The sequence below is a fragment of the Mandrillus leucophaeus genome, unplaced genomic scaffold (assembly GCF_000951045.1).
Source record: "Mandrillus leucophaeus isolate KB7577 unplaced genomic scaffold, Mleu.le_1.0 Scaffold772, whole genome shotgun sequence".
NCBI classification, from domain to species: domain Eukaryota; kingdom Metazoa; phylum Chordata; class Mammalia; order Primates; family Cercopithecidae; genus Mandrillus; species Mandrillus leucophaeus.
This window is the reverse complement of record NW_012108386.1, coordinates 565184-578066: the sequence shown is the minus strand read 5'-3', so window position 1 is coordinate 578066 and position 12883 is coordinate 565184. Positions and strand designations below refer to the sequence as shown.

Here is a 12883-nt window from a genome sequence, read left to right as displayed (position 1 = left end):
ATCCCACTGCCTTCTTTTCTTGCTTCATCCTCTCAGGGGTGACCGTTTGGGAGTTGATGACCTTTGGATCCAAGCCATATGACGGAATCCCTGCCAGTGAGATCTCCTCCATCCTGGAGAAAGGAGAACGCCTCCCCCAGCCACCCATATGTACCATCGATGTCTACATGATCATGGTCAAGTGTGAGTGACCAGTGGGGCTGTCCACACTGCCTAGCTGAGCCTTGGTGGCTGCTCTTAGCCAAACAGCTGGGGCCTTTGCATCCCTGGATAAATGTCATCACATTACTTAAGGCAGGCACACAAATCCAGAAACATCTGTAAATACCCCTTCAAGCATTCTTCTAAAGATACTTCTTGACTCATTGGGCAGTGTGACCTGACATTTGCCTATGTTTGCAAGCAAATAAATAAAACAAGTCTTCCGCAAGCCATTACACCGAAATACTCTATTCGCCGAGTTACTCAATGAAATACCGAGTTGCCCTGTATTTTGAAGCCTGTTACCAGAGAGACTGAATGTTTTTAAATGCATTACAGTGAGTAACAACATAAGGCTAATAGAGTCAACATTTCTGCTTTGACTTAAACTTTTTAAACCAGTGGATTTATGTGAAGTCTCTGCACATAAGAGTGTGTAATTTGATCGATGCTATTATTCTACCAGATTCACGAGTGCAGTGGGCTCTGGAGGTAGCATTACATACATGGGATGAGCATTCGCAAAAAAAGTTGTATAGGGAATATGACAGAGCCAAGTTAATGTAAATATTAGTGCCTTTCTGAACTCTAGACCACAGAGTTAATCTTTTTTAACTTCCTTGGTTTGAGCTGAGGAAGCTGTAATCCAGAGAAGCCACGTGATTCGTCTAAGGTTACATAGCAGTCTGGCCTAAAATAGCTTGACATCCTGTGGACGGAAAATAAATGTGATCCCTCAAGAGGCATGAGGATTTCCAGGCAGTAGCCGTACCTCCAACTTGTTTAATCTGGATTTAGATGGTTGGGTAGTCACATGCAGCAGCACAGTTAACAGTGTGTCCTTCTATGGAAGTTGCCAGCGCAGCCAGCCCTCTCACTTGCATGTATGCCCACTGGGTATGTGCTGTACTGGAGACGCCAGGGGCAGGGGCCCGGACCCAACCCCAAATTCTTTAAAGCCTATTTTTCTACGTTGCATCTGATTTCCTGCCTGAAAGAATGCTGAGGGTGGATGTCGAGTGAGGACCTTGGTGCAGGACACCCTGCAGTCAGGATAGTTCACAGAGAGCAATTGCACAAACCCACACTGCTCCATCCCCTCAGGCGACAACACAGGATGCTGACCCCAGGAAGAGTGGGCGTAGAAAAACTGGAGGGCATTATTGTTATTCTGATTCAAATGTACGGTGCTGGCATGGTCTTTAAACAGTAACCAGTACTAGCTGGCCAAGACAGAAAAGTCTACCACAAAGACTTGGTTCTTTCATCACTTATTTGACTGGAAGTGTTGCATCACCAATGCCTTCTTTAAGCAATGCCATCTTTATCATTTCTTCCAGTGTTGTAATTGCACTGTTTTTTCTCATTCCTTCCCCAGGTTGGATGATAGACGCAGATAGTCGCCCAAAGTTCCGTGAGTTGATCGTTGAATTCTCCAAAATGGCCCGAGACCCCCAGCGCTACCTGGTTATTCAGGTACAAATCGTAACCTGTCCTTCCATTGGGAAGAGTCCCTCTAATAAGCATCTCATGTCACTGTGCTCTGTCACATGTCAACCTGGCCTCCCTGTGTCCCAGATCGAATTATTAAACCCTCCAGCACATTAGAGCAAGCCTCAGTTAAGGCGCAGGCCACATCGTGAACTAAGCAGGGTCCGTGAGTGGGGCCCACCCAACTCCATCTCCCCGTCCCCGTCTGAACTCTCCTCCCACGCTCATCCTCACTGTCCAGCTAGCCAAAGCTTCAGCTGGGTCTAACAGAGAAGCATGGTCTATTGGCCTTGGTGTCAGGCAGACCTGGCTTCACACCCCTGACTCTCCACTTCGTCCCATTACCCAGGCAGCCGATCCACCTATCTCCTTCCATAACATGGGAATACCAAAACCAGGCTCACAGGATTGGTCTCAAAGATTTAATAAGATATGTTGCAAAATACACTCCCTAGTACCTCACAGCAAGGTGCACACTCGATGAACGCTGCAGCTTCTTCCCTATTTCCTCAGAAGCTATTTGCATCCCATGTAGGGACTTTCAAGCATCAAAGGATGGTTCATGTTTTATTTTAAGGCACCCACATGCCATGAGGGAGGCAGCTATAATTCAGAGAACTAAGGGGGATTTCATTATAACAAAATTGGCAAACACACAGGCACCTGCTGGCAATAGAGCCCTGCTCCTATAGCCAAGAAGTGGAATAGCATTTCTATGGGCCATTCTAATAGCCTCAAAATCTCTGCACCAGGGGGATGAAAGAATGCATTTGCCAAGCCCTACAGACTCCAACTTCTACCGTGCCCTGATGGATGAAGAAGACATGGATGACGTGGTGGATGCCGACGAGTACCTCATCCCACAGCAAGGCTTCTTCAGCAGCCCCTCCACGTCACGGACTCCCCTCCTGAGCTCTCTGGTATGAAACCTCTGTCTCTCTCAAGCTGTCTCTCAAATTGAACAAAATGAATGAATTTTAGGGAAAATAACAACCATCTAGTGAAACTCACATGGAGATAAAGTCAATTTTAACCAAATAGTAAAATCAAAATAAATTAAATAAGTGTATTACTTTGTTGCATTGCAACAACTTGATTGTAAGCCTTTTAGGTCCACTATGGAACAGAATTAAATCAAAACTAAACATAGTTGCTCTAAAACTAATGATTAAGACAAAAATTAAACACCTTCACGATATATCCTCCATGAGGCACACCACTTGCATTCAGGAAAAGTGGATGAGATGCGGTACAAGCATTCCATGGGCAACTTCTCTGTTTCTTTTTCAGAGTGCAACTAGCAACAATTCCACTGTGGCTTGCATTGATAGAAATGGGGTATGTATGAACACCTTATAAGCCAGCATTTACAGCACTGCACTACGACTCTATTATACATGGAAAATGCCTTAACCTAAATAGTCTTAACCCAGATAATCTTGAGTTTTCTTCCTGTGTGGGTTTTTCCTTGCATGGCTGTCATGCCTCACAGTGCCATTCAAAGCGTGGCTCCTGGACCAGTAGCAGCATCACCTGGCAGCTTGTTAGAAATGCCATTTTTCAGGCCACCGCCCCAGATTGACCAAATCAGGACCCCTGGGGCTGGCGCCCAGTAGTCTTTGTTTGAGCCACCTTCCAGGTAATGCTGATGCCTGTTGAAATGTGAGGCTCTGGTCTAGACCACACTGTGCCATGCAGAAACCACTAGCCACATGTGGCTACTTCAACTTAAATGTTAGTAAGTTAAAATGAAATGAAATATAAAATTCAGTTTCTCACACATGTGAAGTGTCCAGTAGCCACACGTGCCTAGTGGCGACCGTATTGAAGAGCACCGCTCATAGCATACCTCCCTCACTGCAGAAAGTTCTGCTGGACAGCACCCAGCACAGCCCCGCTGCCCGCCCTGCAGCCTGCGGCCCAGTAGCACGGGCACCCGCTAGGGTGCAGACTCTCAGGCCTGCCTGACCTACGAATCAGAACCTGCATCTCAAGGAGATTTCAGGTGATTTTTGCACACACTGAAGTTGGAGCAGCCCTGACTGGAGTAACCTTCCCTCATTTCCTCCTGCAGCTGCAAAGCTGTCCCATCAAGGAAGACAGCTTCTTACAGCGATACAGCTCAGACCCCACAGGCGCCTTGACTGAGGACAGCATAGACGACACCTTCCTCCCAGTGCCTGGTGAGTGGCTTGTCTGGAAACATTCCTGCTCCTCAGCCTCCTCGACCCACTCAGCAGCAGCCAGTCTCCACCACCCAGTGTCCAAGCCAGGTGCTCCCTCCAGCATCTCCAGAGGGGGAAACAGTGACAGATTTGCAGACACAGTGAAGGGCGTAAGGAGCAGATAAACACATGATGGAGCCTGCACAAGCTCCTTGTTGTGTCTGGGTTGTTTGCTGTACCTCTGTTTTAAGAATGAATCTGCAAAATTTCCAGATTATGAAACAAACGACAGACATACGTGTGTGTGTGAGTATGTGCATGATGTGTGTACATCTGTGTATGTGTATGTGTGTGTGTGACAGATTTGATCCCTGTTCTCTCTGCTGGCTCTATTCTTGACCTGTGAAACATATATTTCACTAATTAAATATTAGTTAATATTAATAAATTTTAAGCTTTATCCAGACACTCACAACCTGCTAACACACACACATATATACACACACACACACATATACACACACCACACACATACACAGACCGCACACACCATACACAGACACATACACATGCACACACATATACACACACACACCACACACACATACATGTATACACACTTACACCACACATACACCACACACATCACAAAAACCCCACACACATACACACATACACACCACACACACCACACATACACATGTATACACACATATATACACACACATACACATACCACACATACATACACACACACCACACACACGTACACACACCACACACATACACCACAGACACGTACACACACCACATACACGTATGTACGCACACATACACACCCACACCACACACACCACACGTACATACACACATACACACCACATACACACAAAAACTCCACACACATACATATACACACCACACACCACACATACACACATGTACACATACCCACACCACAGACACACATGTACACATACCACATACACATATGTACACACACACCCCCACACCACACACACAAACACATACCACACTTACATACACACATAGACACATACACACCACACACACCATACATACGTACACACACACCACATATACACACACACACACCACACATGCACACACCACACACATACAAACATACACCACACACACATACACTACACACAGAGCACACATACACACACATATACACACACCAGACACACATACCACATACACACCACACATACATGTACACATGCATGCACATACACACACACACACACACACACACACACACACAGTCCTCAAAGCAGGCTATCCTCTGAGAACTTTAGATTTACAAAAGACACACGTGTCCATTACTTTGAGAAGTGCAGGAAAGAACCCAGTTTCTTTTGCAGCAACAGCAAGAGGGCCCTCCCAAGGCTCCTGCTCCCTGTCATAAGTCTCCCTGTTGAAGACATTCACAGGGTTCAGAACCCGGGGATCTTGCATGGGATGGTGCTTTGCTGATTACTTCACCTCTGATTTCTTTCCACTTTCAGAATACATAAACCAGTCTGTTCCCAAAAGGCCCGCTGGCTCTGTGCAGAATCCTGTCTATCACAATCAGCCTCTGAACCCTGCGCCCAGCAGAGACCCACACTACCAGGACCCCCACAGCACCGCAGTGGGCAACCCCGAGTATCTCAACACTGTCCAGCCCACCTGTGTCAACAGCACATTCGACAGCCCTGCTCATTGGGCCCAGAAAGGCAGCCACCAAATTAGCCTGGACAACCCTGACTACCAGCAGGACTTCTTTCCCAAGGAAGCCAAGCCAAATGGCATCTTTAAGGGCTCCACAGCTGAAAATGCAGAATACCTAAGGGTCGCACCACAAAGCAGTGAATTTATTGGAGCATGACCACGGAGGACAGCATGAGCCCTTAAAATCCAGACTCTTTCAATACCCAGGACCAAGCCACAGCGGGTCCTCCATCCCAACAGCCATGCCCGCATTAGCTCTTAGACCCACAGACTGGTTTCGCAACGTTTACACCGATCAGCCAGGAAGTATTTCCACCTCGGGCACATTTTGGGAAGTTGCAGGTGCATTCCTTTGTCTTCAAACTGTGAAGCATTTACAGAAACGCATCCAGCAAGAATATTGTCCCTTTGAACAGAAGTTTATCCTTCAAGGAGGTATATTTGAAAAAAAAAAAAGTATATGTCAGGATTTTTATTGATTGGGGATCTTGGAGTTTTTCATTGTCACTATTCATTTTTACTTCAATGGGCTCTTCCAACAAAGAAGAAGCTTGCTGGTAGCACTTGCCACCCTGAGTTCATCCAGGCCCAACTGTAAGCAAGAAGCGCAGGCCACAAGTCTTCCAGTGGACGCTTGATTCCAGTGGTTGTGCTTCAAGGCTTCCACTGCAAAACACTAAAGATCCAAGAAGCCCTTCATGGCCCCAGCAGGCCGGATCGGTACTGTATCAAGTCATGGCAGGTACAATAGGATAAGCCACTCTGTCCCTTCCTGGGCAAAAAGGAAATGGAGGGGATAGAATTCTTCCTTAGACTTACTTTTGTAAAAATGTCCCCACGGTACTTACTCCCCACTGGTTGACTAGTGGTTTCCAGTCGTGAGCGTTAGACTGACTTGTTTGTCTTCCATTCCATTGTTTTGAAACTCAGTATGCTGCCCCTGTCTTGCTGTCATGAAATCAGCAAGAGAGGATGACACATCAAATAATAACTCGGATTCCAGCCCATGTTGGATTCATCGGCATTCAGACCAATAGCCCACAGCTGAGAATGTGGAATACCTAAGGAGAGCACCGCTTTTGTTCTCGCAAAAACATACCTCCTAATTTGAGGCTTAGATGAAATGCATCAGGTCCTTTGGGGCATAGAGCAGGAGACCACAAAAATGAAGCTGCTCTGAAATCTCCTTTAGCCATCACCCCAACCCCCCAAAATTCATTTGGGTTCCTCATGGAAGATAATTTTCTCCTTTTACTTCACTTTAAAAGCTATTTACTCAAAGAGTATATGTTCCCTCCAGGTCAGCTGCCCCCAGACCCCATCCTTACCCTTTGTCAAACAAAAAGTGTCTCCGCCCTGAGTCAGCTATTCAAGCACTTACAGCTCTGGCCACAACGGGACATTTTACAGGTGCGAATGAGAGTGGCATTATGAGTAATGTGGAATTCAGGTAGTAAATATGAAACTAGGGTTTGAAATTGATAATGCTTTCACAACATTTGCAGATGTTTTAGAAGAAAAAAAGTTCCTTGCTAAAATAATTTCTCTACAATTGGAAGACTCAGCTAGTTAGGATCCCACCTTTTTTCTTAATCTGTGTGTGCCCTGTAACCTGACTGGTTAACAGCAGCCCTTTGTAAACAGTGTTTTAAACTCCCCTAGTCAATATCCATCCCATCCAATTTATCAAGGAAGAAATGGTTCAGAAAATATTTTCAGCCTACAGTTATGTTCAGTCACACACACATACAAAATATTCCTTTTGCTTTTAAAGTATTTTTTGACTCCCAGATCAGTCAGGGCCCCTACAGCTTTGTTAAGAAAGTATTTGATTTTTGTCTCAATGAAAATAAAATTATATTCATTTCCACTCTATTATGCTCTCAAATACCCCTAAGCACCTATACTAACCTGGTATGGGTATGAAAGGTACAAAGATAAATAAAACATAGTCCCTGATTCTGAGAAATTTACAATTTAGCAAAGGAAATAGACTCAAAGATGCTAACCTTAAAACAACCTGACAAATGCTAGACAGGACCCGTCAGCCAGGCACTGTGAGAGCACAGAGCAGGAAGGTTGGGTCCTGCCTGAGGAGACCTGGAAGGCTCATCAGGGAGGCCTCACAGGAGGATGACCAGGTCTCAGCCACAGGGGAGGTGGAAAGTGCAGGTGCAGCAGGGGCACCCTGATCAAGGAAACAGCTGCCAGACGCCTTCACTGCTGAAGTCCGCATAAGGCTGAGGTCAGTCGCCCTAGCAACCTGCTCCCTCTAAGCCAGGGGATGAGCTTGGCTTATCCCGCAAGATCCCTAAAAGTTGCATCCCCCACGGGGATTTTGAGCTATCATCTCTGCACATGCTTAGTGAGAAGACTACGCAACATTTCTAAGAATCTGAGATTTTTTATCATCAGTAAACCACTTCCATTATTCATTCACCTCAGGACAAACAGAAATATTTCAGTCAGAACTGGGAAACAGGACTCACATTCTGCTGTCACTTATGTGTCAAGGAGCAGATGATTGATGAGGCAGGTCAGTTGTAAGCGAGTCACATTGTAGCATTAAATTCTAGTATTTTTGTAGTTTGAAACGCTAACATAATAAAAGAGCAACAGCTATTCTAGCTTTCTTCTCCTTCATATTTTAATTTTCCACCATAAAGTTTAGTTGCTAAATGTATTAATTTTAAGATTGTACTTCCCAAAATAGTTCTCACTTCATCTGTCCAGGGAGGCACAGTTCTGTCTGGTACAAGCTGCAAAGCCATTGGCCTCTCCACGGATCTGGCGACCATGGTGGGCAGGTCGGGAGAGGAGCTGCCCAAAGTCCCATGATTTTCACCTAACAGCCCTGTTCGTCAGTTCTCAAAGCTTGGACTCCATCCCTGAAGGTCTTCCTGATTGATAGCCTGGCCTTAATACCCTACAGGGAGCCTGTCGGCTGTTTCTTCCTCAGGTTCCTGGAAGACCTTACCCCATGACCCCAGCTTCAGATGTGGCCTTTGGAAACAGAGGTCAAAGGAAAGTGAGGAGCTGAGAGCTCATATTCACAGGTGCCCCCAGCGTTCGTGCGTCTTCTTGCATCATCTCTAAGGAGCTGCTCTAATTGCTCCATGCCTGTCACCCCATGAGGGATCAAAGAAGGGATGAGTCTTCTAAACTCTATATTCGCTGTGAGTCCAGGTTGTAAGGGGGAGCACTGTGGACGCATCCTATTGCACTCCAGCTGATGACAACAAAGCTTAGGTGTTTGCTGAAAGTTCTTGATGTTGTGACTTACCACCTCCACCTCACAACTGCAGACATAAGGGGACTGTGGATTGCTTAGCAGGAAAGGCACTGGTTCTCAAGGGTGACTGCCCTTGGGAATCTCCTGGTCCCAACCAGAAAGATTGTGACTTGATTTTCTCAGGTGCAGCCCAGCCATAAGGCCTTTTCAGAGCACCCCCTGGTTACTGCAACATTCATCAAAGTTTCCAGAACCTCTGGCCTAAAGGAAGGGCCTGGTGGGGGTCTGCTTGGCACTCGCTGGGGGGCCACCCATCCAGTGCCACTCTCACTAGGCCTCTGGTTGCACTTGCGTAGGATGAGGCTGGTTAGTGACTGGAACTCAGCACCTCCCCTCAGGCAGAAGAGAATCACCTGTGGAGCTTCAAAAGAAGGGGCTTGGGGTCTCTGCAGACCAATTCAACCCAAATCTCAGGGGCTCTTTCATGATTCTAATGGGCAACCAGGGTTGAAACCCTTATTTCTAGGGTCTTCAGTTGTACAGGACTGTGGGTCTATACCAGGGCCCCCAGTCAGAGTAGAATAAAAGGCTGGGTAAGGTAGAGATTCCCATGTGCAGTGGAGAGAACAATTTGCAGTCACTGATAAGCCTGAGACTTGGCTGCTAGTGGCCATTCCAAAAGCCTCCAATTCATCATCGTCACCAGCAGTTCAGCTGGAAAGGGGCAAATACCCGCACTGGATCCTTGAAAAAGCCCTGGGAACCCTCCACATTCTCTAAGTAAGTTATAGAAACCAGTCTCTCCCCTCCTTTATGAATGAGCTGCTATTCCGCGTAGGCAACACCTATTGAAATTGCCCTCAACGTCTACTCTGCATTTCTTTCTTGTGATAAGCACACATTTTTATTGCAATATAATGATCTGCTCACATTTCCTTGTCTGGGGGCTGTAAAACCTTGCAGAACAGAAATCCTTGCCTCTCTCACCAGCCACGCCTGCCATACCAGGGGTACAGCTTTGTACTATTAAAGACACAGACAGGATTTTTAAATGTAAATCTATTTTTGTAACTTTTTTGTGGGATATCGTCCTCTTTATGTAGCACTGAACTTTGTACAATATATTTTTAGAAACTCATTTTTCTACTAAAGGAAACACAGTTTACTTTAGAGAGACTGCAATAGAATCAAAATTTGAAACGGAAATCTTTGTTTAAAAGGGTTAAGTTGAGGCAAGAGGAAAGCCCTTTCTCTCTCTTACAAAAAGGCACAACGTCATTGGGGAGCTAAGCTAGGTCATTGTCATGGTGAAGAAGAGAAGCATCGCCTTTATATTTAGAAAATTTTAAAAGATGGAAGGCACATTTAGCTTGGTCTGAGGCAGGTTCTGTTGAGTCTGTTGGGGCAATGTTAATGGAAAGGGCTCACTGTCTGTTGTTACAACTAGAAAAATCCAGTTGCATGCCATACCCTCATCATCTGCCAGTGTGACCTGGTACATGTAAGAAAAGCAATAACATAGCATTTTGTTGGTTTATATATACACTGTGACTTCAATGCAAATGATTTTATTTTTATATTTAAAATTGATATGCATCTATCAGTATAAACTAGTCATATCTGGAGAGCCCTAATAATGTTCAGCACACTTTGGTTAGTTCACCAACAGTCTTACCGAGGCTGGGCCCAGCCACCCTAAAGAAGTTATTCAGCCCTGGCTGCAGTGACATCACCTGAGGAGCTTTTAAAAAGCTTAAACCTCAGACCAATTAAAGGCAACTCTCTGGGGCTGAAACCCAAGCATTTGTAGTTTTAAAGCTCCTGAGGTCATTCCAGTGTGCAGCCAAAGTTGAGAACTACCGGCCTAGGGATTAGCCACAAGGACTTGGACTTGCAGGCAAATTCTGCAGGAGTACGTGATTCTCAGGACTAGAGAACTGAGACACAAAGACCTCCGCATCTGTCGCTGAGAGTCAAGAACCTGAACAGAGTTTCCATGAAGGTTCTCCAAGCACTAGAAGGGAGAGTGTCTAAACAATGGTTGAAAAGCAAAGGAAATATAAAACAGACACCTCTTTTCCATTTCCTAAGCTTGCTCTCTTTATTAAGGGTGGACTAGTAATAAAATATAATATTCCTGATACTTATGCAGCTGACATTGTTGCTCTCCCCAAAGCAACCAAGTAGCCTTTATTTCCCACAGTGAAAGAAAACATTGACCTATCAGTTACATTACAAAAGGCAGATTTCAAGAGGATTTAGTAAGTGGTTGGATGGCTTTTATAAAAACAAGAATTCAACAAGAGGATTCATGCTTTAAGAAACACTGGTTATACATTCTTCACAAATTATACCTGGGATAAAAACTGTAGCAGGCAGTGTGTTTTCCTTCCATGTCTCTCTGCACTACCCACAGTGTGTCCTCTGAGGCTGCAAGTCTATCCTATCTGAATTCCCAGCAGAAGCACTAAGAAGCTCCACCCTATCACCTAGCAGATAAAACTATGGGGAAAACTTAAACTCGTGCATACATTTCTGGATGCATTTACTTATCTTTTTAAAAAAAGGAATCCTATGACCTGATTTGGCCACAAAAATAATCTTGCTGTACAATACAATCTCTTGGAAATTAAGAGATCCTGTGGATTTGATGACTGGTGTTAGAGGTGACAATGTAACCGACTAACAACAGACAGCAATAACTTCGTTTCAGAAATGTTCAAGCAATAGCTTTGTAGCTTCGACATATGGTACGTTTTAACCTTGAAAGTTTTGCAATGATGAAAGCAGTATTTGTACAAATGAAAAGCAGAATTCTCTTTTATATGGTTTATACTGTTGATCAGAAATGTTGATTGTGCATTGAGTATTAAAAAATTAGATGTATATTATTCATTGTTCTTTACTCATGAGTACTTTATAATAATAATAATGTATTCTTTGTTAACAAAGCCGTTTTGGTACTAGTTATTAGTCATATCTAACCAACTGTAGATGTTCTTTCCTGATAACTTTTGAAAAAATTAATAAACTATTTTTAGAGCAGTTTTAGGTTCACAGCAAAACTGAGCAGAAAGTACAGAGAGCCCCCCTTTCCCTATCAGCCTCTCCCACCATCACCATCACACCCCAGGAACCAGATAACTTTTTAATGGAAAAAAAATCCAGGCCAGCTCAGAGGCTTCCTCCTGTGGCTGGGCCAGCCCCTCGGGCTCTCAGGTGCATTGTAACTCAAGCTCGTCACATGCCAGGGCCTTCCAGTGCCCCTGAGACCCCTCATTCCCAAGATCCCTTCGTAGTTTTTCTCCTTCACAGAGCCAAGAGGGAATTCCCTGAGGGAACAGATTTTTCTATGGCAAGCCCAGGTTTTGTTTCTTCAGAGCACCAAAATAAGTAGACGTTTACCCTGATTCTGCTAAAAATCAGAGGAATTAAGTGGGTCTCAGCATGGGCATGGGGCCTCCCACTCAGCTACCCCACTCACTCCCCGCCAACCTCCCTTACGTGTGGGCGGTCCCACCCTCCACCCAGAACTTTCATGGCAGGAGCTCTCACTGCCATGTTTAATGTAATGAAGCCACTACCCGCATATGGGAATAGCCATGGTGTGGCAGGGGAGGGTTCTAGGGAGATCGAGCTCAGACTGCAGTCAGGCTTCCTTAACACAGGAGCATGTTCTGAGAAACGCATCATTAAGAGATGTCATCACTGTGCGAGTGTCACAGAGTGTACTTCACACACCTAGATGGCACAGCCCAGCACACGCGTAAGTTATATGGTGTCGTCTGTTGTTCCTAGGCTAATGATCTGTACAGCCTGGGACTATACTGAATTCTGCAGGCAACTGCAGTACAATGGTAAGGATCTATATATATAAAACATAGCTAAATATTAAAAAGATACAGTGAAAACATGGTATTATCATCTTATGGGACCATGTGAACATCGTTACATGGCATATTATAAAAACTCAGGTTATGTGTTTAAATGCTTAAACAGATAAACGAGTATGGAAAGTTTTCTCAGTTCTAGCTGTAAAAGTAGAGTTAGGGGA

At 44.9% G+C, this 12883-nt stretch overlaps 1 protein-coding gene across 2 annotated transcripts in view; it reads left to right on the top strand.

Annotated features, from left to right (window-relative positions):
• The window catches only part of EGFR (epidermal growth factor receptor), a 100788-nt gene extending 89009 nt beyond the window's left edge, over window positions 1–11779 (top strand). For both annotated transcript variants that reach the window (XM_011966773.1, XM_011966774.1), the window contains 6 exons: window positions 37–183; window positions 1580–1677; window positions 2445–2612; window positions 2983–3030; window positions 3767–3875; window positions 5393–11779. In XM_011966773.1, coding sequence (XP_011822163.1) covers window positions 37–183; window positions 1580–1677; window positions 2445–2612; window positions 2983–3030; window positions 3767–3875; window positions 5393–5754 — 932 coding nt within the window. In that variant the 3' untranslated portion in view covers window positions 5755–11779. The remainder of the gene's footprint in view (window positions 1–36; window positions 184–1579; window positions 1678–2444; window positions 2613–2982; window positions 3031–3766; window positions 3876–5392) is intronic.
• Window positions 11780–12883: the final 1104 nt, after the last annotated feature.